The sequence below is a fragment of the Anomaloglossus baeobatrachus genome, chromosome 5 (genome assembly GCF_048569485.1).
Source record: "Anomaloglossus baeobatrachus isolate aAnoBae1 chromosome 5, aAnoBae1.hap1, whole genome shotgun sequence".
NCBI lineage: Eukaryota > Metazoa > Chordata > Amphibia > Anura > Aromobatidae > Anomaloglossus > Anomaloglossus baeobatrachus.
Window position 1 is genome coordinate 543784473 of NC_134357.1, and position 22216 is coordinate 543806688.

At 45.9% G+C, this 22216-nt stretch overlaps 1 protein-coding gene and 1 pseudogene across 1 annotated transcript; both read right to left on the reverse strand.

The window, feature by feature from the left end:
* Positions 1-22216, reverse strand: part of LOC142312946 (uncharacterized) — a 198170-nt pseudogene that overhangs the window by 141014 nt on the left and 34940 nt on the right.
* Positions 15492-18502, reverse strand: LOC142310559 (oocyte zinc finger protein XlCOF29-like). Its single transcript, XM_075348079.1, has 3 exons — positions 18475-18502; positions 15846-15948; positions 15492-15716 (listed from the first exon to the last, which is right to left on the reverse strand). Exons 2-3 carry the CDS (start codon positions 15921-15923, stop codon positions 15492-15494), a joined length of 303 nt encoding a protein of 100 aa, XP_075204194.1. The 5' UTR covers positions 15924-15948; positions 18475-18502.

Sequence of the window (22216 nt, forward strand, 5' to 3'; positions counted from 1 at the left end):
TCACGTTAAAATAGGACGTAATTTTACGGCCCGCGGTCGTGCAGGGGTTAAGTCTGGATTTCTGAGTCTCGAGTCCAAAAGCTCAACCTCACATAGAAGTTTCCCAAAAGGGGTTAGACCCATCATAATTGTCTCCTGCCTCTTCTGATAGCTGTGTACAGTCCCATCTACTGTATAATGTAAACATGTTTATTATTGTCGTATAGAGAAGTTACAGACATTGTTCAGACATTGAGATTCTGTGCTGAAAGTGACTGTAATGAATGGCAGATTGCTGAGATTGGAAGGTAATGCGGGCGTCACACGAGACGAGCTATCGTCGGGGTTACGGTTTTAGTGACGCACATCCGGCATTGCTTGCGACGTCGTTTCGTGTGACACCTCCCAGTGACGCAGAATCGCTCACAAATCGTGAGTCGTGTACTCGTCGCTTATTTTTAAAAAATTGTTTATTTTTAATGGCGCCGGTTGTTCATCGCTCCGTGTGACCCCGGGAACGATGAACACAGCTTACCTGTGTCCCGCGGCTCCCGCCGGCTATGCGGAAGGAAGGAGGTGGGCGGGATGTTTACGTCCCGCTCATCTCCGCCCCTCCGCTTCTATTGGCCGGCCACTGTGTGACGTCGCTGTGATGCCGAACGTCCCTCCCCCTTCAGGAAGAGTATGTTCGCCGCCCAGTCGCTCAGCAGGTAAGTACATGTGACGGCGGTTTAACGACTTTGTGCGCCACGGGCAACTAATTGCCCGTGACGCACAAACGACGGGGGCGGGTATGATCGCTCGTGCAATCGCACGATAGATCGTACCGTGTAAAGCCCGCATAAGAAGATGGAAGAGGCTATTTTTTTTTAGGGGAGTGAGGGCGAGGGTTGTAATATTTGTCCATATAGGTATATATGAATGTGAAATGATCTTTGCTTTTTGGATGAAAGATATTAGAAACTGCATAGATTTTTTCTTCTAATGGACCATATTTTTCGTACTATAAGGCCACATGCACACGTTGAGTTGTTGACTTTTTACCTCAGTATTTGTAAAGCCAAAACCAGGAATGGAACAATTAGAGGAAAAGTATAATAAAAACACGGGCACCACTTCTGCACTTTTTACCCACTGCTGAGTTTGGATTATAAATATTGAGGTAAAAAACCTCACCAAATACAGAATATGTGCACATGGCCTTAGACATACCTTACCATAATATCCACCCCAGGTTTAGAAAAAAGGGAAAACAGTCTGTTATATGTTTTTTTGTACAATTTGTCACTAAAACAGTTTGTACCCGTCTGAGTTATTTTTGGTTGTAAATAGTGATGAGCGGACTCGCAGATAACCAGGATCGAGGGGTCCTGGTTATCTATTTATTTTTTTTTAAATCTGGTAACAGGCCAGATTCCAATCCCCATATAAGTCTATAAATGTAGATTTGGTGATGAAATTTTCACACCAAAACATGCTCCCAATCTACACCTCCTGGCAAAAAATGCATCAAAATGCATGCGGTATGATGTGGTAGTGATGCGGGGTTTTTTTACCAGGAGCTGTAAATTGGGTACAGAAATATTGTGTAAAATTTTCAGCACCAAATCTACACCTCTTGTAAAAAAAAAATGTGGTTTTCTGAAAGGAGATGCAGGTCTCACCTGAGGCAAGGTTACTGACTTTACTGAGGTCAGGTTACCTGGGGGTCACAGGTGGAAGACCGTGGGAACCTCCAGATGTGACCGCAAATCACCTGAGTAACATCACCGCTGATCGCGCGACTCACTCAGTCTCTGCCTGCAGCTCACAGCAGGCAGTCATGTTCTATGTCGCTCACTGTGAGCTTCAGCTTTAGTAGAGCTGAAATAGTCGTGGGACCTCCTGTGGATTACATCAGACCTGTGTGTTTTGGGGTTAATAAAGGGGTGCTTTTATGTCTTTTATCTCAAATAAACACAAACACCAAAACAATCCTTTATTTACTTTCACTTACAGATTAGTAATGGGGGTCTCAGACTTCTCCCATTACTAATCTAGGGCTTAGTGGCAGCTGAGGGCTGTTATTAACCCATCATTACCCCGATTGCCATCGCACTAGGCCGGGTAAAAAAAAAACCAAAACGCTAGGCTTGTCGCATCTAATGGATGCGACAATCCTGGGCAGCTGCAGGCTGCTATTTTTAGACTGTGAGGGCCTATAAGCATGGGTCCCCACAGCCTGAGAATACCAGCCCACAGCTGTCGGGCTTTATCATATCTGGATATCAAAATTGGGGTGAGGGGCCGCATCTTTGCTTGGTAACATCAGATGGTTCGACATTATTCCAATTGATTTATTTTTATACCATGATAGTGACACGCAGGAAGCGCTTGTCATCGGTTGCATTCAGATGCTGTGACACAGGCTGGGGGCATGTCTGACTGCATCCAATCACAAAAGCCAGGACCGCTGGAGGCCAGGGAAAGTATAGTGTATATGGATGAGCAATAACAAGCGGCACCGAAAGAAGAATGAGCGGCCACGGGAGCAGTTACAGCCGTGCAGGAGCCTCGGTAACTTGAAGTGCTTGCACTATTACTTGTGTTCTCTATTCTTCCTTCTCCCCCCGAATGCCAGATCTGGATCAACACCCGGAATCCCAGGCCTGGCACTTTGCAAGTTTGAAACCGCGTGGAACCGGACTTTTGCAGTCGGTCTGCTCATCACTAGTTGTAAAGAAAATATGATTTTTCAGTAATTCATTTTTCACATACTAGGAATTTTAATGGCTACTCTCTGTGGGAATTTTTATGTTTAAAAAAATGCCATTTTTGGTTAAAACATTTCCCACATTCTGAACAAGAAAAAGGCTTCTCCCCTGTGTGAGTTCTCTGGTGGTGTCTTGCCACATCTGATTTACATGTAAAACATTTTTCACATTCTGAACATGAAAAAGGCTTCTCCCCTGTGTGATGTCTCTGGTGTCTTAGAAGATTTGATTTGCGGTTAAAACATTTCTCACATTCTGAACATGAAAAAGGCTTTTCCCCTGTGTGATGTCTCTGGTGACTTACAAGATATGATTTGTGCTTAAAACACTTCCCACATTCTGAACATGAAAAAGGCTTCTCCCCTGTGTGAATTATCTGGTGAATTGCAAGAGCTGATTTGTCCTTAAAACATTTCGCACATTCTGAACAAGAAAAAGGTTTCTCCCCAGTGTGAATTCTCTGGTGTCTTACAAGAGCTGATTTACATGCAAAACATTTCCCACATTCTGTACATAAAAAAGGCTTCTCACCTGTGTGAGTTCTGTGATGTTTAACAAGATGTGATTTTTGTGTAAAACATTTATAACATTCTGAACATGAAAAAAGCTTCTCCCCTGTGTGATGTCTCTGGTGTCTTACAAGATTTGAATTGTGTTTAAAACATTTTCCACATTCTGAACATGAAAAAGGCTTCTCCCCTGTGTGAAATTTCTGATGTGTAACAACATGTAATTTCTGTAAAAAATAATATTTCCCACATTCTGAACATGGATGTGGTTTCTCCCCAGTATGAATTCTCTCTTGCCTAACATCATTTGTTTTCTGGTTAAAATATCTCTTACATTTGGAACAAGAAAATCTCTTTTCCTCTGTGTTAATTTTTTGAAATTTAACAAAAGATGTTTCTAGGTCAGAATTACTTCCAGATTCTGAATGTGAAATTGGCTTCTTTGCTTTAAGATCAGTTCGTATTTTAATGCTTCTTTTGTGACTTTTATTTTTCTTAGTAGTCTGTAATGAGTCAGAAGATAGGACCTGTTTCATAGGATCAAATGACTGACATTTACTGTGAAGGGATGATAGGATATCGGGAGTGATAGCATTCACTTCAATTGTATTCGGTGTGATCTCAAGGTCATCTGATGTAAAAGTTGAAGATGTGAGTTGTCCCTGTGATCTCCTGGTACAGTCATCTGCCAATAATAAAACCAATTATTATTTTCAAACAAAATATCCAATGCATATTCTTTTATTTCTCTAGTGCGTTTAATAACTTGTAGCCACTTTTACTATCCCTGAAATGTATATTCTTTAGTTATATAGTAAAATTTAATTATTCACTACGATAATGACTGTCACGCATGGAGTTGGAGATGTCTGTATGTTCTGCGTGACAAATGCATTCAGACAGACGAGCGTCTGATGCACTACAAAAACTCAAACAAACAAGGGGGACACAATAACAGCGGGGAGGCCTGGAACTAGTGAGAGGGGTAGGTGGGAGACCTCCTATTCTCACCTTCAGCTGTCACTACTCTCCTAGCCAGTCCCTGTACAGTCTCCTCAACTGTGGCCGAGCAGGAATCTGAGACCGTGAGAAGACCCAAACTTCACGGTAGCAAACAGCCACCAAAGTAGCAGATTGATGGGTAGAGAAAAGTTCACCAGAAGCTCCTTCCACCAAGATGGGCAGAGTAGAATGAATTCTGACAAAAGCAAGGACTGCTGGGAAAACTCCACTATTTAAACCTAAATGGGCATGAGCTCAAAGCAGCTACAGATGATCTGCACTGCTCTAAGCTGCTGGCAACAAAAACTGACAATAACTCATCAGACACCTAAGGAAAGGATACTTGGTTTAAATGAGGAGTCTAGAAGAAGATGGGAGGCTCTAATCCTAAGGCTGTCACGAGTCTTAAAACAGGATTGAGACGACAGTGACAATGACAGTTCACAGTTTAATAGAAGACCTCATAGCATGAACCAGTAGAGCGTATTGTTCAACTGCATGTTCATGTCTCTCAAGTATTGGAAGAAAAAGCCACCAAAAAATGTTATGTAGGCTTTAATGATACCAATAAAAACTTCTACTCATCACTACTCTTATAGATTAAATCACTGATGGGAATAATTTCCAAACTGGAGTCCCTTTATGGGGTTTTCGGTCATTCTAAAATAAAACAATACTAGAAATTCCCCCAGGGCACTGCTATATAACCATCTCACAAGCAGAGAATAACACGTACAATCCAATAGTGACAAGAAAAAAACTAAACAAATGTAAAAAGGAGGTGTATCATATTAAAATACAGCCCTCGCTCCGTACCCGCTTGGTGAATTTATGGGAGGAAGGAGAAAGTATTCTTTACCAAATAAGGAAGCTGTTAGCATACTATTGGCTAGATCCCTCGTCCCCGACTATGGCGGAACTTAAACATAAGATGGATAACGCCTTTAGACTGGAAAGAGGAGTCTATCTATCTGAATAAATTTTCTATGATTTGGCAGCTATGGATGGAGGTACCAGGACTTCTTTCTAGTGCGTTGGTCCCGGACGGTATGCTAGATCGTCTGTTATTATGCCTGCAGTAGAGGGAAATATCTTGGAAATAAGAGTTGGCAGCTCCATAGGTTGTCATGACACCTTGGAGAGTGTTGTGGGGAGAGGCTGGAGGGGATCGATCCGATGATCAGTCGGGAGAGAAGGGGAGTGGACATGAGTGCAAACATGTTATAAAGTTACACGACTGTCAAATAATTTTCAGCTGGACAGATGTACTGTTGTAAACTTTAATTTTCGTTCATTTGTAAAGTTTTGATGTTTTATTATTTCTTTTATGAAAATCAGAATGTGACACCAATTTATACAGAGGATGGATTCGTACTGCTGAATAATATTGTGCCATCAAGTGCGATATAATATATATTATTGTTTACTCTGTACCAACTGTTTTACGTTCAATAAAAATGATCTGATTTCAAAAATAAATGTAAAAAGGAGAATTAGCGCTAAATGCTATTAGGAAAACTTGCTGAACCACCTATGTAAGAAAATCACATGTATTTATTACTTCAGCCAAGAAGTATAGCAATTATTACACCCTCATAAATTATATAATACCTCATTGTAACCAGGATAAACCTGGTGGAAAATTTAGCAGTAAATTCTCAGGAAAATATACAAATCCTATATTTTACCGACCTATTCAGTTTTGATGGACCTATATGTAATAATTATTATTATTAATAATAATAATAATAATAATAATAATAATAATAATAATAATATAGATCAGAAACCCCCAGAAGTGACACCATTTTAAAAACTGCACCCCTCAAATTATTCTAAACTGCTCTTAGGAAATGTGTTAACCCTTCAGGTGCAATACAGAAATTAAGGCAAAGTGGAATAAAAAAAATTAAAAATTTAATTTTTTCCACTATAATAAAGCTTTAGCTGTAAATTTTTAATGTTCACAAGGGGTAATAAGAGAAAATGGAGCCTAAAATGTATTACACAATTTCTCTGTAACTTGGCAATACCCCATGTGTGGTGATACACTGCTGTTTGGACTCATGGAAGGACTTGGAAAGGAAAGACCGCTATTTCATTGGAGTACAAAATTTAGCTGAAACAGATTGTGGACGCCATGTCGCATTTAAAGAAGTTGTCCAGTTACCAAAACTGATTTTTTTTTTTCTGATAAATCTTGCTAATATGTGCCCCTCAACACATCTATTTTGTTTTTTCAGCAAAATTACCTTTTATTGTGCACTAGCAGCACATGCTCATTGCTGGCTCCAGCTCTGATGGGGTTAATCTCTCCTCTGACTTCCTGTGTTCAGTTCCTACAAGTCCCAGAATTCTTTGTGGCTCTAGGGCGGTGTCTAGCTTATCTAACACACCCATTGTGTCTAATACACCCACTCTGCTCCCACCCAAACCCTCCTCCCTGCCTCTTCCCAGTGGATGTGCACTGAGAGCAATCACACAGAGACAGCAGCAGCTCTACACAGCCAGGGGAAGAAAGTGTGTGTGCGTGTATATACAGTGTATGTGTATGTGTGCGCGTATATACAGTGTGTGTGTGTATATATACAGTGTGTGTGTGTATATATACAGTGTGTGTGTGAGTGTGTATGTGTGTGTGTATGTCATACTCACCTGTCTGCAGGGTCCCGGTGCCATGCCTGCTTCCAGCCCCTGTCTCGGTCCCGCCGCTCTGGCTGTGTGCAGTCTCCCCAGGGCACGTACGAAGCTTGCAGGACCTGGCGGTGGATCACCTGATGCAGTCACTTGACGCATCAGCTGATCGATTCTCGTGGTGTCGCCGGCTTTTTCGCGCCCGGCCGGCTATCAGCTGATCCTGCCGTCAGGGGACTTCATCAGCTGATTACCGGCAGCTCCTGCAGTGATGGGCCAGGATCAGACTCCCCTGCAGGAGCTGCCGGTAATCAGCACAGACGTGAGTATTTATTTATTTTATTTTTTTTCTACTGATGCATCAGCTGATTGTATAATCGGCTTTTATACAATCAGCTGATGTGTCATGTGATTCACGTAGTTTAACCTGACACATCATCTGATCGCTTTGCCTTCCAGCAAACCGATCAGATGATATTGGATCCGGATTGGACGGCGCGGGACCCTTGACCCAGGATTACTGCGGAGGGGGGTTTATTTCAATAAAGATGGAGTCACTAATTGTGTTGTGTTTTATTTCTAATAAAAATATTTTTCTGGTTGTTGTGGGGGTTTTTTTATCATTACTAGAAATTCATGGTGGCCATTTCTAATATTGGCGTGACACCATGAATTTCGGGCTTAGGGCTAGCTGATAATATACAGCTAGCCCTAACTCCATTATTACCCAACTAGCCACCCGGCATCAGGGCAGCTGGAAGAGTTGGATACAGCGCCAGAAGATGGCGCTTCTATGAAAGCGCCATTTTCTGGGGTGGCTGCAGACTGCAATTCGCAGTGGGGGTGCCCAGAAAGCTTGGGCACCCTTCACTGTGGATTCCAATCCCCAGCTGCCTAGTTGTACCCGGCTGGACACCAAAATTAGGCGAAGCTTACGTCATTTTTTTTTAAAATTATTTCATGAAATTCATGAAATAATTAAAAAAAAAAAGAAGGGCTTCTCTATATTTTTGGTTCCCAGCCAGGTACAAATAGGCAGCTGGGGGTTGGGGGCAGCCCGTACCTGCCTGCTGTACCCGGCTAGCATACAAAAATATGGCGAAGCCCATGTCATTTTTTTTTCTTTTTGGGTAAAAAACTGCATACAGTCCTGGATGGAGGATGCTGAGCCTTGTAGTTCTGCAGCTGCTGTCTGCTCTCCTGCATACACTAGTGAATGGAGGATGCTGAGCCTTGTAGTTCTGCAGCTGCTGTCTGCTCTCCTGCATACACTAGTGAATGGAGGATGCTGAGCCTTGTAGTTCTGCAGCTGCTGTCTGCTCTCCTGCATACAATGAACATTTTGAATAAGGAAATGACATCAGACCTTTTTTTTTTCATCAACAATCTTTAATGGCATTGTGCACTGATTAAAAACGCAGTGAGCAAAAACGCAGCAAAAAACGTTCCAAATCGCGGCAAAAACGTGACATGCAGCACCGCAGGTGACAGAGCAGAGCAAGTTGGTGACATGCTCTGCTCTGACACATAGTGTGCTGCATGTCACTGTATCCACTCTGGGACTTGTTGTGCAGGTGACCGGATGATAGATGTCACTAACTTGCTCCACTCTGTGACTTCTGCTGCATTGTTCCAACTGTATACACTCTCACCTGAACAAGTCTCAGAGTGGGGCAGTTAGTGACATGTATCATCCGGTCACCTGCACAACAAGTCCCAGAGTGGTGAAAGATAGTGACATGCAGCACACTATGTGTCAGAGCAGAGCATGTCACTGTCTCCACTCTGGGACTTGTTGTGCAGGTGACCGGATGATACATGTCACTAACTGCCCCACTCTGTGATTTCTGCTGCATAGTACCAACTGTATACACTCTCACCTGCACAACAAGTCCCATAGTGGAGACAGTTAGTGACATGTAGCATCCGGTCACCTGCACAACAAGTCCCATAGTGGAGACAGATAATGACATGCAGCACACTATGTGTCAGAGCAGAGCATGTCACTGTCTCCACTCCGCTGACCTCACAGCCCGTACACGCTGCGATGGATGCAGGGGGACACAGAACAAGTAATCGGCCGACACTGGAGTCATCTGATTACTTGGGATGAATGAGCAGTAAAATGCTCTGGTGCTCGATGGGCGAAGCCCATGCCGATTTTTTTTTTAAAAAAATTCATTAAAAATAAAAAAACAAAAAAAATCACATTGTTTGTGGGCTCCCGCTGCATTTTCTATTGCTAAGGGTAACCAAAGCAGCTACTGGCTGCTAGCCCCCGCTGCTTGGTGTTACTTTCACTGGCAATAGAAATGCAGGGAAGCATTTTTTTTTTATAAAGGTTTTTCCCTGAAAACATTTTTAAGAAAATGACGTGGGCTTCGCCATATTTTTGTATGCTAGCCAGGTACAGCAGGCAGCTACGGGCTGCCCCCAACCCCCAGCTGCCTAGTTGTACCCGGCTGGGAACCAAAAATATAGAGAAGCCCTTTTTTTTCATGAATTTCATGAAATAATTAAAAAAAAAAAAAAATGATGTGGGCTTCGCCAAGTTTTTGAGTCCAGCCAGGTACAACTAGGCAGCTGGGGATTGGAATCCACAGTGCAGGGTACCCAAACTTTCTGGGCCCCCCACTGCGAATTGCAGTCCACAGCTGCCCCAGAAAATGGCGCTTTCATAGAAGCGCCATCTTCAGGCGCTGTATCCAACTCTTCCAGTGGCCCTGGTGGCAGGTGGCACGCTGGGTAATAAGGGGTTAATACCAGCTATGTTTGACCAGCTGGTATAAAGCCCGAGATTCTTAATGTCAGGCCAAGTTTAACCTGGCCATTAAGAATCTCCAACAAAGGGTTTACAAAAAAAAAAAAGGACATCACACAGAGAAAAATACTTTATTAGAAAGAAATACACAGACACAGTAGGGACTCCATGTTTATTACTCCCTCTCACCCCTCCACGATGGAGAGATTTCTGTACTGACCATACCAGGAGAGAGCGAGGAAAAAGAGCGAGCGGGGGGGGGAGAGAGCGAGCGGGGGGGAGAAGAGAGCGAGTGGGGAGAGCGAGCGGGGAGGAGAAGAGAGCGAGCGGGGGGAGAAGAGAGAGAGGGGGTGAGAGAGAGGGGGTGAGAAGAGAGAGAGGGGGGGAGAAGAGAGAGATGGGGGAGAAGAGAGAGAGGGGGGGAGAGAGGGGGGGATAGAGAGGGGGGGGAGAGAGGGGGGGGAGAGAGGGGGAGAGAGGGGGGAGAGAGGGGGGGAGAGAGAGGGGGAAGAGAGAGAGGGGAGAAGAGAGAGAGGGGGGGAGAAGAGAGAGGGGGAGAGAGGGGGGGAGAAAGAGGGGGGATAGAGAGGGGGGGAGAAAGAGGGGGGATAGAGAGGGGGGGATAGAGAGGGGGGAGAGAGAGAGAGGGGAGAAGAGAGAGAGGGGGGGCAGGAGAGAGAGAGGGGGGAGAAGAGAGAGAGGGGGAGAAAGAGGGGGGGATAGAGGGGGGGGGGGATAGAGAGGGGGGGGAGAGAGAGGGGGGAGAGAGAGAGGGGAGAAGAGAGAGAGGGGGGCAGGAGAGAGAGAGGGGGGGAGAAGAGAGAGAGGGGGAGAAGAGAGCGAGGGGGGAGGAGCGAGGGGGGAGAGAGAGAGGGGGGAGAGAGAGAGGGGGGAGGAAAAGAGAGCGCGGGGGGAGGAAAAGAGCGCGGGGGAGGAAAAGAGAGCGCGGGGGGAGGAAAAGAGCGCGGGGGAGGAAAAGAGAGCGCGGGGGGAGGAAAAGAGAGCGCGGGGGGAGGAAAAGAGAGCGCGGGGGGAGGAAAAGAGAGCGCGGGGGAGGAAAAGAGAGCGAGGGAAAAGAGAGGGGAGAGGAGAGAGGGATAAGAGGGGGCAGAGAAGAGGGGGAAGAGGGGAGGGGGAGAAGAGTAGGGGGAGAGAAGAGAGTGGGGAAAGAACGGGGGGGGGGGCAGAGGTGCTCTGTCACCAACTGTCTCCACTCTGTGACTTGTGGTGCAGGTGACAGAGTGCAGACAGTTGGTCCCATGCAGCAGGACAGATGGCAGAGCACAGAGGTGACATGCCTGTCAGTGTCTTGCTGCTGGGAGGAGCAGATGATCACACTGCCCGACACCGGCCGCTCTCCTGACATCGCAGCAGAGCGGACGGGTGGACAGTGTGATCACATACTTACGTGCAGGGGGGGATTCAGCTGAAGAACCCCCCCCGTGTACTGCACACTGGCGCCCCGTGCCTCACCATCTGCAGGACGCCGGCTCCACAGTGACGTCCTCCGGATCCTCCCCTCGATGCTGGGCTGTGATGTGCGGTAGTTACCGCCCACAGCCCTGTCACTCAATCTGAGTGGTGCCAGCCTCCTCTGACGTACCCGTCCAGTTTGAGAGCCCGGAAATGCCGGGACGTCAGAGGATGCTGGCGGCCACAGCTCCAGGGGGTCATGTGACCGGCACTGAGCGTGCAGGATAGCGCCGCTCAGTGCCAGAACTGGAAACAGAAGCCAAAGGAGGAAAACGCCTAGAAAGGTAAGTAGAACTCCTACAGAAAATAAAAAAAATGGGTGAACCACCCCTTTAACATGCCAAAACAGGAGAAACCCTCACAAGTGACCCCATATTGGAAACTACACCCCTACAGGAATTTATCTAGGGGTGTGTTGAGCACTGTGAACCCATTGCTGCTTCACAGAACTTTTTAAAAGTGGGTGTAAAAACAAAATTTACTTTTTTTTTTTCCACTAAAATGTTGTTATAGCCCCAAATTAGTAATTTCACAAGAGGTAATAGGAAGAAATGGACTGCATAATTTGATACTCTATTACTCCCAAATGTGGTGATACTCCATATGTGGTGAAAATCTGTTTAGGTACTCGACAAGGCTCGGAAAGGAAAGAGCGCTATTTGGTTTTTGGAATGCACGTTTTATTCATAGTGTTGCATTTGCAGAGCCCTTTAGGTACCAAAAAATGAGAAATTCCCACAAGTGACCACATTTAGCAAACTAAAACCCATAAGGAATTCATCTAGGGGTGTGGCGAGCATTTTTAACCCATAAACTACATCACAGAATTTTACAAGACTGGGCCGTGAAAAGAAAAAAACCTAGGGTTTTTCTGCTAAAATTTTACTTTAGCTACTATCAGTAGACCCACAGAAGCACCTGTGTTAGGAGCGAAACGGCCATTGTTTGTGTGCACCCATCCCTACCCCTCCCCTATATACCTGAAGATTAAAGCCTTTTGAAAATATTTTCCACTGATCGGTGAGTTGTCTGCCTTTCTTATATTTTGAAGTTCACCAGCCCTGCTCTTATCTTGGCTGTGTTTTGTTGTTCTTTTTTAATTATTTAAATAATTAAAAAAAACGATGTTCAGTCCTCCCAATTTTGATACCCAGCCAAGATAAAGCTTGACAGCTGGTGGCTGGTATTCTCAGACTAGGGAGGTCCATGCTTATTGGACTGCCCCCAGCTTAAAAAGAGCAGCCTGCAGCCGCCCGGGATTGTTGCATCCATTAGATGTGACAAGCCTGCCACTTTACCCGGCTCTTCCTGAGTGCCCTGGTGCAGTGGCAATCGGGGTAATAATGAGTTACGGACAGCCCACAGCTGCCACTAAGTCCTAGATTAGTGATGGTGGGGTCTCATAGACGCCTGCCATTACTAATCTGTAAGTGAAAGTAAATAAACACATAAACCCCCAAAATCTTTTATTTGGAATAAAATACAAAAACCACCCTCTTTCACCACTTTATTAACCCCCAAAACACCACTGCAGGTCCCACGTAATCCACACGAGGGCCCATGATGATTCAGTTCTGCTACACCTGATTCACAGTGAGCGGCCATAGAGCATGACTGCCCGCTGTAACTACAGGCAGAGAATGAGCCTCGATCAGCAGTGACGTCACTCAGTTGATTTGCGGTCACAGCTGGAGGCTCCCACCTGCGACCGTATGGCTAAAATGTCTGCAGCAGATTTCAGTACCAAATTTGCACCTCCTGCCAGAAAAAAACATTTTTTTGCATTTTTGGGCCAAGAGAAGCAAATTTCATGATGAGATTTTTATACCATATTTATGTACCCAATTTACACCTCCTGGCGAAAAAACATGGTTTACTGATGCAGAGTTTTTTTAGCCAGGAGGTGTAAATCAGGTGCATGAATATGGTGTGAAAATTTCAGCACTAAATTTGCATCTCTTGGCAAAAGGTTACCTGTGGTCACAGGTGGAGTATTTTGGGAATGTCCAGCTGTGATCGCAAATAACCTGACGTCACTGCTGATCGCGGCTCAGTCAGTCTGTCTGCAGTCACAGCGTCCAATCATATTCTATGGCCGCTCGCTGTGACTCGGATGTAGCAGAGCTGGAATGGTTGTTGGACCTCGTGTGGATTAGATCGGACCTGCAGGAGTGTTTTGAGGTTAATAAAGTGGTGAAACAAGGTGTTTTTTGTATTTTATTCCAAATAAAGGATTTTTTCGCTGTTTGTCTTTATTTACTTCCAGTTACAGATTAGTAAGGTCTCATAAACCCCTGCCATTACTAATCTAGGACTTAGTAACAGCTGTGGGCTGTCATTAACTCCTTATTACACCGATTGTCACCGCACCAGGGCCATTGGAAAGAGTCGGGTAAAGTGCCGGGCTTGTCATCTAATGGACACAACAATCCCTGCCGGCTGCAAGTGTCTAATTTTAGGCTGGGGGTGCAGTCCAATAAGCATGGACCTCCCCAATCTGAGAATACCAGCCCCCAGATGTTGGGCTTTATCGTGGCTGCATATCAAAATTGGTGGGGAACGCACGCTGGTTTTTTTTTTTAAATATAAATAAATTTTTTTAAAAAAAGGTCAAATACAGTTTTTCTTATTTTGATACACAGTCAAGATATGCACAGGGCTTGAAGCTGCAGCCTGTAGCCATATGCTTTATCTGTGCTGGGTATCATAATATGGGGGGACCGCATGTCAATTTTTGTATTTATATATTTTTACTGTACGCTATACACCCGCAGACCAGGTCTGTGATTGGTCAGACACGCTGTCACACAGGCAGCGGGCACGTCTGACTGCAACTAATCACAGGCGCTGGTGGGCGGGGAAAACAGTGAATATTCAATGTGCCACCGCTACAGTAAATATTCAATGATGGTTAATTACCGGATGGAACCGGAGGTGAATTTGTGACCTGGAAGTAGATATCGCCATGACGGATCCTCAGTAAGTATAGTGCACCTACTCCCATCCCCCTATTCCTTCTACCAACATTTTTAATCTCCGGCTTCCGGTCCCCATACACTTATTTGGGGACTGGATTCCGGCCCAGAACCAAGTTTTAAAATGCGCATCAGCGGGATCAGCCGGTCTCGATTATCTGCAATTCTGTCCATCACTAGTTGTGACTCTCACAACCCCTCAAGGTGAGCCTCTTTCAGTGTTTTTCCTTATCCCCTCAGTTGGATAATACCCTATTTGTCCTTTTTTGTCTACCAACCTTTTGTTTAGATATAGACCATAAGAGCACATTCAGCAGCACATTTTATGTTGTCTATTATAAACGGGAAGTTTGGCCACAAAGACTGGACCTGGTCTTGTATGGACCCTATGAGCACATTCAGCAGCACAGAAGGGAGAGAAGGTAGATTCATTCTTCATGATGCTAGGATCTTAGGAAGATAACAGCATCATTACCCTCCACCTTCTTTTTAGAGAGCCAAAATATTATTCTTCAAGTGATTTTATAACCTGTCAGCACATTCTACGCATGGTGCCATTTGTAGATTACAGATCTGAGCAGGTAAGGGTCAGCATCTTCTAATTCTAGTCTGTAAGTGCTATATAAGAAGGGGTTTAAGAGTCCAAAGTGATATGAACAGTTCCAGGTGGAAGAGAATGTTGTGGTCTATGGCCAGACTACACCACCGATAAAGCAGCTACAGCCGGTGACTGAGAAGAATCTGTGACTTCTCTGCATTTAGTGGTCACTACTCACCTGGATAGCCATATGTAAGAATCTCCTCTTTACACCGCTCATCACCCCTCACATATGTCTCTGTAGTATTAATATGGGTCAGATCTTCACCCTGAAACAAATATTGTAAAAGTCACAGACAGATGGAGAAGTCACATCTATGATCAGCTCTAATCCTGCCATCTCCACCGCTCTCATTACACAAGTATAAAACATATAATACTGGAGGATAAAACAAGACTGAGCACAAGACCTTCACAGCCGTCTACACATCATAGGGAGATTTCATGACACCTTCTCTCCATCTACCTGATGATCCTGAGGAACATCGGGATCTTCTTGTTTACTGTCCTGTGGGAGCAGAGGATGGGGACATCTCTCTGGTGTTGTCCTGTTACTGGATAGAACTGGAGGAGACACATACAGGGACTGAATTAATTTTTACATACAGATAATTATAGGCCGTGTGTATTTAGTCCTGTCTATTACCTGGTGATGTGAGGGGCTGGGGAACCACCATCATGACTTCCTTGTATAGATCTTTGTGTCCTTCTAAATACTCCCACTCCTCCATGGAGAAATAGACGGTGACGTCCTGACACCTTATAGGAACCTGACACATACAATGATACCGTCATCCCCCGTTCCCTTCATAGCGTTACTGTATAATGTCCCAGCATTCCCAGCAGTGTCACCTCTCCAGTCAGCAGCTCAATCATCTTGTAGGTGAGTTCTAGGATCTTCTGGTCATTGATGTCCTCATGTATCGGAGGGTGAGGCGGAGGCCCCGTGATTGGGCTCAGGGGTCTTCCCCATCCCTCAGACACAGGGGCCTGACAGCGCTCACTAGAGGTCTTCTTCACTACTGTGTAATCCTGGTTATGGAGAGACACAGTAATAAATCTCACTCCAGACATTTCCAGAGTCCTCACCTCTCCAGTTCTGTCCATCTGTTATTCCCATAGATAAGAATGATGTAATGTGACGTCATCAGAATCTCTCACCTCTCCAGTAAGCCGGACGAGGATCTCTAGGGTGAGGTGTAATATCCTCTCCGCCATCTTGTCCCTGTCCATATCCATTCTGGAAGATCTCCACTGAGAGAACCTGAATGGGAAAACCATGAGCTGATGTAAAATGATAAAGAATTCCATGTAAAAATATAAAAGTGGAAACATATGTTTTCTTTTTGTTTCACATGTACTGGAACATAAGTTGAATTACTAATAAGACATGTCCTCCATGCTCCCAATCACTGGTTATGTCCGCCACCACTTCGGCTGCTGAATGGCTGTAGGGATGACTTATTCATAGGGACTGACCAGGAATTACAGAAACTGGCGGAGGCCAAAGTATTGATGGCACAGAAGTAGTGGAAGATCATTAAAGAGAACCTGTCACTAGTTTTTATTATTTCAAAAAATGCCATGACCTTTTTCTGCTTTTGTTAGGATTTTTACAAATGATTACATTGTCCCCTGACTTCCCCTGTACACCCCAAAGATACCATTTGATTTAGTCACGCGCTGTATGTAAATGAGGCTGACCCGTGCGTATTCTTTGTGGCGTCTGTTCCTCCTTTCTGAACATAAAAACCATCCTCTGGCTCTGATTGATGTGGATGACGCATCCTGCCTTATCTCCATAGCTGAACACAGTCTCGCTCCTGCACAGTAGTGTCGCTGGCCGCGCAGTTGCACTTCGCTCTGCCCTATTGTGGACATGTGAATTGTTTACAGTCATAATTATTTATATGGAATGATTCAATCTCACACTTTCATCCAGGGGTGGGAAATTTATTTTCCCAAGGGGCCACATGAGAAACTGTCACTGCTGTCATGGACCAAACCAAGTGGCTGAACTTAATGGGATGGTCCGAAACCAAAGGTGAATTTCATCTTAAACTCTATTTAATGTAATAATCTGATCTACTCTCTAATATACTTCACTTAAAATTTCCCTGACGTTCTCTCTTTATTCTGATTTACAGATTTTAACTTCCCATAACATTTTGTTTGAGATTCACCAGTGCATGCTGGGATTTTCAAATAGGAAGTCACAACCACAGCCTCTGCCCCTCCTTGAAATGAAGCGTCATCAGTGGTGCCCATTTCCGGGGCTGGGCTCTTCCCTGCTCTACTGAGCATGTGTTGGTTGTGAGTTCTGATGTATGCTCAGTATGAGCTCCCTGCGCTATATTCCTTTGAATGCACAGTGGCAGTGCGCTCCCTCGCCTGCTCCAAAGAGACGTGATGAGCCGGAGAGTGCAGTGTTAGGAGACAACGCGGCAAGTAGGGACTAACCCAGCCCCTGAAACAGATGTCACTGATGACGCTTTGTTTCATGGTGGGGAAAGCAGCTGAGGCAGTGACCACATTCTGTGCCCCTGACTATGTCCTGTGTGATCATTTCCACCACCGTGGTTCAACCACTCTCTGAGAAGGTTTTGGATTTGTTGTTGTTGTGTCACCTCATAGTCCAAGGTGAGAATCCGAGATGTAATATTGGACTTTGGGAACCTATAACTGCCTGGATGCAGAAGTGGGCCGGGGACCTAGGGCAAGAAAGGGGCCGAGGACCGAGGGCAGAAAGGGGGTGAGGGCAGGAAAAGGGCCGAGGACCGAGGGAAGAAAGGGGCCGAGAACTGAGGGCAGAAAGGGGCCTAGGACCGAGGGCAGGAAAGGGGCCGAGGGCAGAAAGGGGCCGAGGACTGAGGGCAGAAAGGGGCCGAGGACCGAGGGCAGAAAGGGGCCGAGGACCGAGGACAGGAAAGGGGCCGAGGACCGAGGGCAGGAAAGGGGCCGAGGACCGAGGGCAGGAAAGGGGCCGAGGACCGAGGGCAGGAAAGGGGCCGGGGACTGAGGGCAGGAAAGGGGCCGAGGACTGAGGGCAGGAAAGGGGCCGAGGACTGAGGGCAGGAAAGGGGCCGAGGACCGAGGGCAGAAAAGGGGCCGAGGACCGAGGGCAGAAAAGGGGCCGAGGACCGAGGGCAGAAAGGGGCCGAGGACCGAGGGCAGAAAGGGGCCGAGGACTGAGGACAGGAAAGGGGCCGAGGACTGAGAGCAGGAAAGGGGCCGAGGACCGAGGGCAGGAAAGGGGCCGGGGACCGAGGGCAGGAAAGGGGCCGAGGACCGAGGGAAGGAAAGGGGCCGAGGACTGAGGGCAGGAAAGGGGCCGAGGACCGAGGGCAGGAAAGGGGCCGAGGACCGAGGGCAGAAAGGGGCCGAGGACCGAGGGAAGGAAAGGGGCCGAGGACCGAGGGCAGGAAAGGGGCCGAGGACCGAGGGAAGGAAAGGGGCCGAGGACCGAGGGCAGGAAAGGGGCCGAGGACTAAGGACCGGAAGGGGCCGAGGACCGAGGGCAGGAAAGGGGCCGAGGACTAAGGACCGGAAGGGGCCGAGGACTGAGGGCAGGAGAGGGGCCGAGGACCGAGGGCAGGAAAGGGGCCGAGGACTGAGGGCAGACGGGTTTCCTCACTTCCGGCCTCTCATAGTTGGGGCGTCTGTATCTATCAGAGGAAAAGGAACAAAAACCTCATGATTCATAGAAATCAGCGAGAGAAAAACCCCAAGAAAGTCTCAGAGCTGAAGGGGTTAATGCCCCCTGCCCCAGTAATGGGGAATCTCCACATACCTCCTCCTGCACAGCACACTGGATATATGGTAGATGCTAGAATGTACAGGCTCTTGTCAGGTATGACGTAATTTGTCATGTGATGGGGCGTGTTCAAAATGCAGACGATGTTTTTAGACTAAATAAACATTGTTTCTCTAAGTCCACGTGGGCGTAAAGCTTATTATAGTAGAAGTAGGGGAAGGGGGTAACAGCTCCAGATGTGGGGGTGCAGGGGGCGGAGCCTGCATGATTATAGTGGACAGGAAACCATATCGCCACGCCCACTAACCTGGAAGCAGCCAGTACATTCTAGACTCATCCCGCACACTATTTGGCTGCTCTGTGCTTCCAGGACCTGTGATGATGTCACATGGAGGGGAGGAGTCAGGGGTCACATGATCAGCTCCTCAGTGTATGCAGGACTCTGCTGTGCTGGGTGTCATGGTGCTGGATGAGGGGAAGGTTATGTGTGGGGTCAGGAGGGGTTTACAGTGTGAATGTAGCAGAGCCAGTGGCATAGCTAAGGGTTCAGCGAAATATCTGAGTGGGCCCCTAACCAGGTAACCATGATAAGTACGGTGGCGCAGACTAATCGTGGGTATAGTGGAACCTCAGCAGATGACACTGATATTACCGCTATATGGTGACTATATAGTGGTAAATATCGGTGCTGCAGCACATACAAGAGATCCCAGTGCAGTTATAGATGGTGACTTACAGCTGACGTTCTTTCGGATGGAGTTGTTCACCTTTTCTGTGTTTTCCATCTGGCCCAGACCGACATGACAACTTCTTCCAGCCACAAGTCGTCTACAGAAATTACAACAAAGACACATTTGACTCCTCACACTTCCGGCACCGAACCCCATCTAATCCCAACCTGCACAAACTCCTCATCCTGCCGTCACCCCAATACTGAGCCACTGCTGTTGTATGTGTCCCTATTACTGCACCTGCTATGTGGCACAAAAACTGACTCCTCTTACTGCCCCACATAGTAATGACCCCCACATACTAATGCCACCACTGTGCCCCCCCCACATACTACTCCCACATACTAATGCCACCACTGTGCCCCCCCACATACTACTGCTCCCACATACTAATGCCACCACTGTGCCTCCCACATACTACTGCCCCCACATACTAATGCCACCACTGTGACCCCCACATACTAATGCCACCACTGTGTCCCCCACATACTAATGCCAGCACCGTGCCCCCCACATACTAATGCCCCCACATGGCAATAATGCCACCACTGTGCCCCCCACATACTAATGCCTCCACTGTGCCCCCCACATACTAATGCCTCCACTGTGCCCCCACATGGTAATAATGCCTCCACTGTGCCCCCCACATACTAATGCCACCACTTTGCCCCCCACATACTAATGCACCCACTATGCCCCCAAATAATAAGGCCACCACTATGCCCCCCACATACTAATGCCACCACTGTGCCCCCCTCACATATTAATGATACCACTGTGCCCTTTACATGGTAAAATGCCTCCTTAGTCCCCTCTAGATGATAGAATTGCACCCTAGAAAATATTAATGCCTTGTGTAAGTCCCCTAGAGAAGTGCTCACACATTCCTCTTACAAAGTAATAGAGCCCCCAGTGTGCCTGTGACGGTCACAATACACTGAGTGCCCCTATAACAATAATGGTTCTTAAGTGTCCACTTAACGTCCCCCGATAATAATGTCCCCCAATGTAGAGCTCGTCTATTATTATTATTTATTATTATAGCGCCATTTATTCCATGGCGCTTTACAAGTGAAAGAGGGTATACGTACAACAATCATTAACAGTACATAACAGACTGGTACAGGAGGAGAGAGGACCCTGCCCGCGAGGGCTCACAGTCTACAGGGAATGGGTGATGGTACAATAGGTGAGGACAGAGCTGGTTGCGCGGTGGTGACTGGATGAGGGTTGTTGTAGGTTGTAGGCTTGTTGGAAGAGATGGGTCTTGAGGTTCCTCTTGAAGCTTTCCACGGTAGTGGAGAGTCTGATGTGCTGAGGTAGAGCGTTCCAGAGTATGGGGGATGCACAGGAGAAATCTTGTACACGATTGTGGGAAGAGGAGATAAGAGAGGAGCAGAGAAGGAGATCTTGTGAGGATCTGAGGTTGCGTGCAGGTAGGTACCGGGAGACTAGGTCACAGATGTAGGAAGGAGACAGGTTGTGGATGGCTTTGTATGTCATGGTTAGTGTTTTGAACTGGAGTCGTTGGGCGATGGGAAGCCAGTGAAGGGATTGGCAGAGTGGCGAGGCTGGGGAGTAGCGAGGGGAGAGGTGGATTAAGCGGGCCGCAGAGTTTAGGATAGATTGGAGGGGTGCAAGAGTGTTGGAAGGGAGGCCAGAGAGCAGGAGGTTGCAGTAGTCGAGGCGGGGGATGATGAGGGCATGCACTAATGTATAATATATAATATATAAATATAATGTATAATCTACATTCTACATATACATACATATATATATATATACATACATACATACATACACACACACATGCATATATACTGTGTGTGTATATAATATATATACACATACACACAATGTATACATACACACACAATCCCTATATACTACATCACTACACCCACCACATACTACACCTGTAATATACATCACTATACACTACACCTGTAATAAACTACACCTATATATACTATACCACTATATACACCTGTAATATACTACATCACTATACACTACTCCTGTAATAAACACCTCTATATACTATACCACTATATACTACATCACTACACCCCTATATACACCTGTAATATACTACATCACTATATACTACACCTGTGATAACCTACATCACTACACCCCTATATACTTCACTTGTATTATACTACACCCTTTTATACACCTGTGTTATACTACACTCCTATATACTACACAATGTATTATACTACGCCACTACACCCTTATATACACCTGTAATATACTACACCACTACACCCCTATATACACCTGTAATATACTACACCACTACACCCCTATATACACCTGTAATATACTACACCACTACACCCCTATATACACCTGTAATATACTACACCACTACACCCCTATATACACCTGTAATATACTACGCCACTACACCCCTATATACACCTGTAATATACTACACCACTACACCCCTATATACACCTGTAATATACTACACCACTACACCCCTATATACACCTGTAATATACTACACCACTACACCCCTATATACACCTGTAATATACTACGCCACTACACCCCTATATACACCTGTAATATACTACACCACTACACCCCTATATACACCTGTAATATACTACGCCACTACATCCCTATATACACCTGTAATATACTACATCACTATATACTACACCTGTGATAACCTACATCACTACACCCCTATATACTTCACTTGTATTATACTACACCCTTTTATACACCTGTGTTATACTACACTCCTATATACTACACAATGTATTATACTACGCCACTACACCCTTATATACACCTGTAATATACTACACCACTACACCCCTATATACACCTGTAATATACTACACCACTACACCCCTATATACACCTGTAATATACTACACCACTACACCCCTATATACACCTGTATTATACTACACCACTACACCCCTATATACACCTGTAATATACTACACCACTACACCCCTATATACACCTGTATTATACTACACCACTACACCCCTATATACACCTGTAATATACTACACCACACC

What these genes read in the sequence shown, in the direction of transcription:
- LOC142310559 (XM_075348079.1), bottom strand. Translation starts at nt 15,923, where the DNA reads ATGGATATGGACAGGGACAAGATGGCGGAGAGGATATTACACCTCACC. An exon ending in TCGTCCGGCTTACTGGAGAG is followed by an intron (nt 15,717 to 15,845) that starts GTGAGAGATTCT and finishes CTCCATAACCAG; the next exon opens with GATTACACAGTAGTGAAGAA.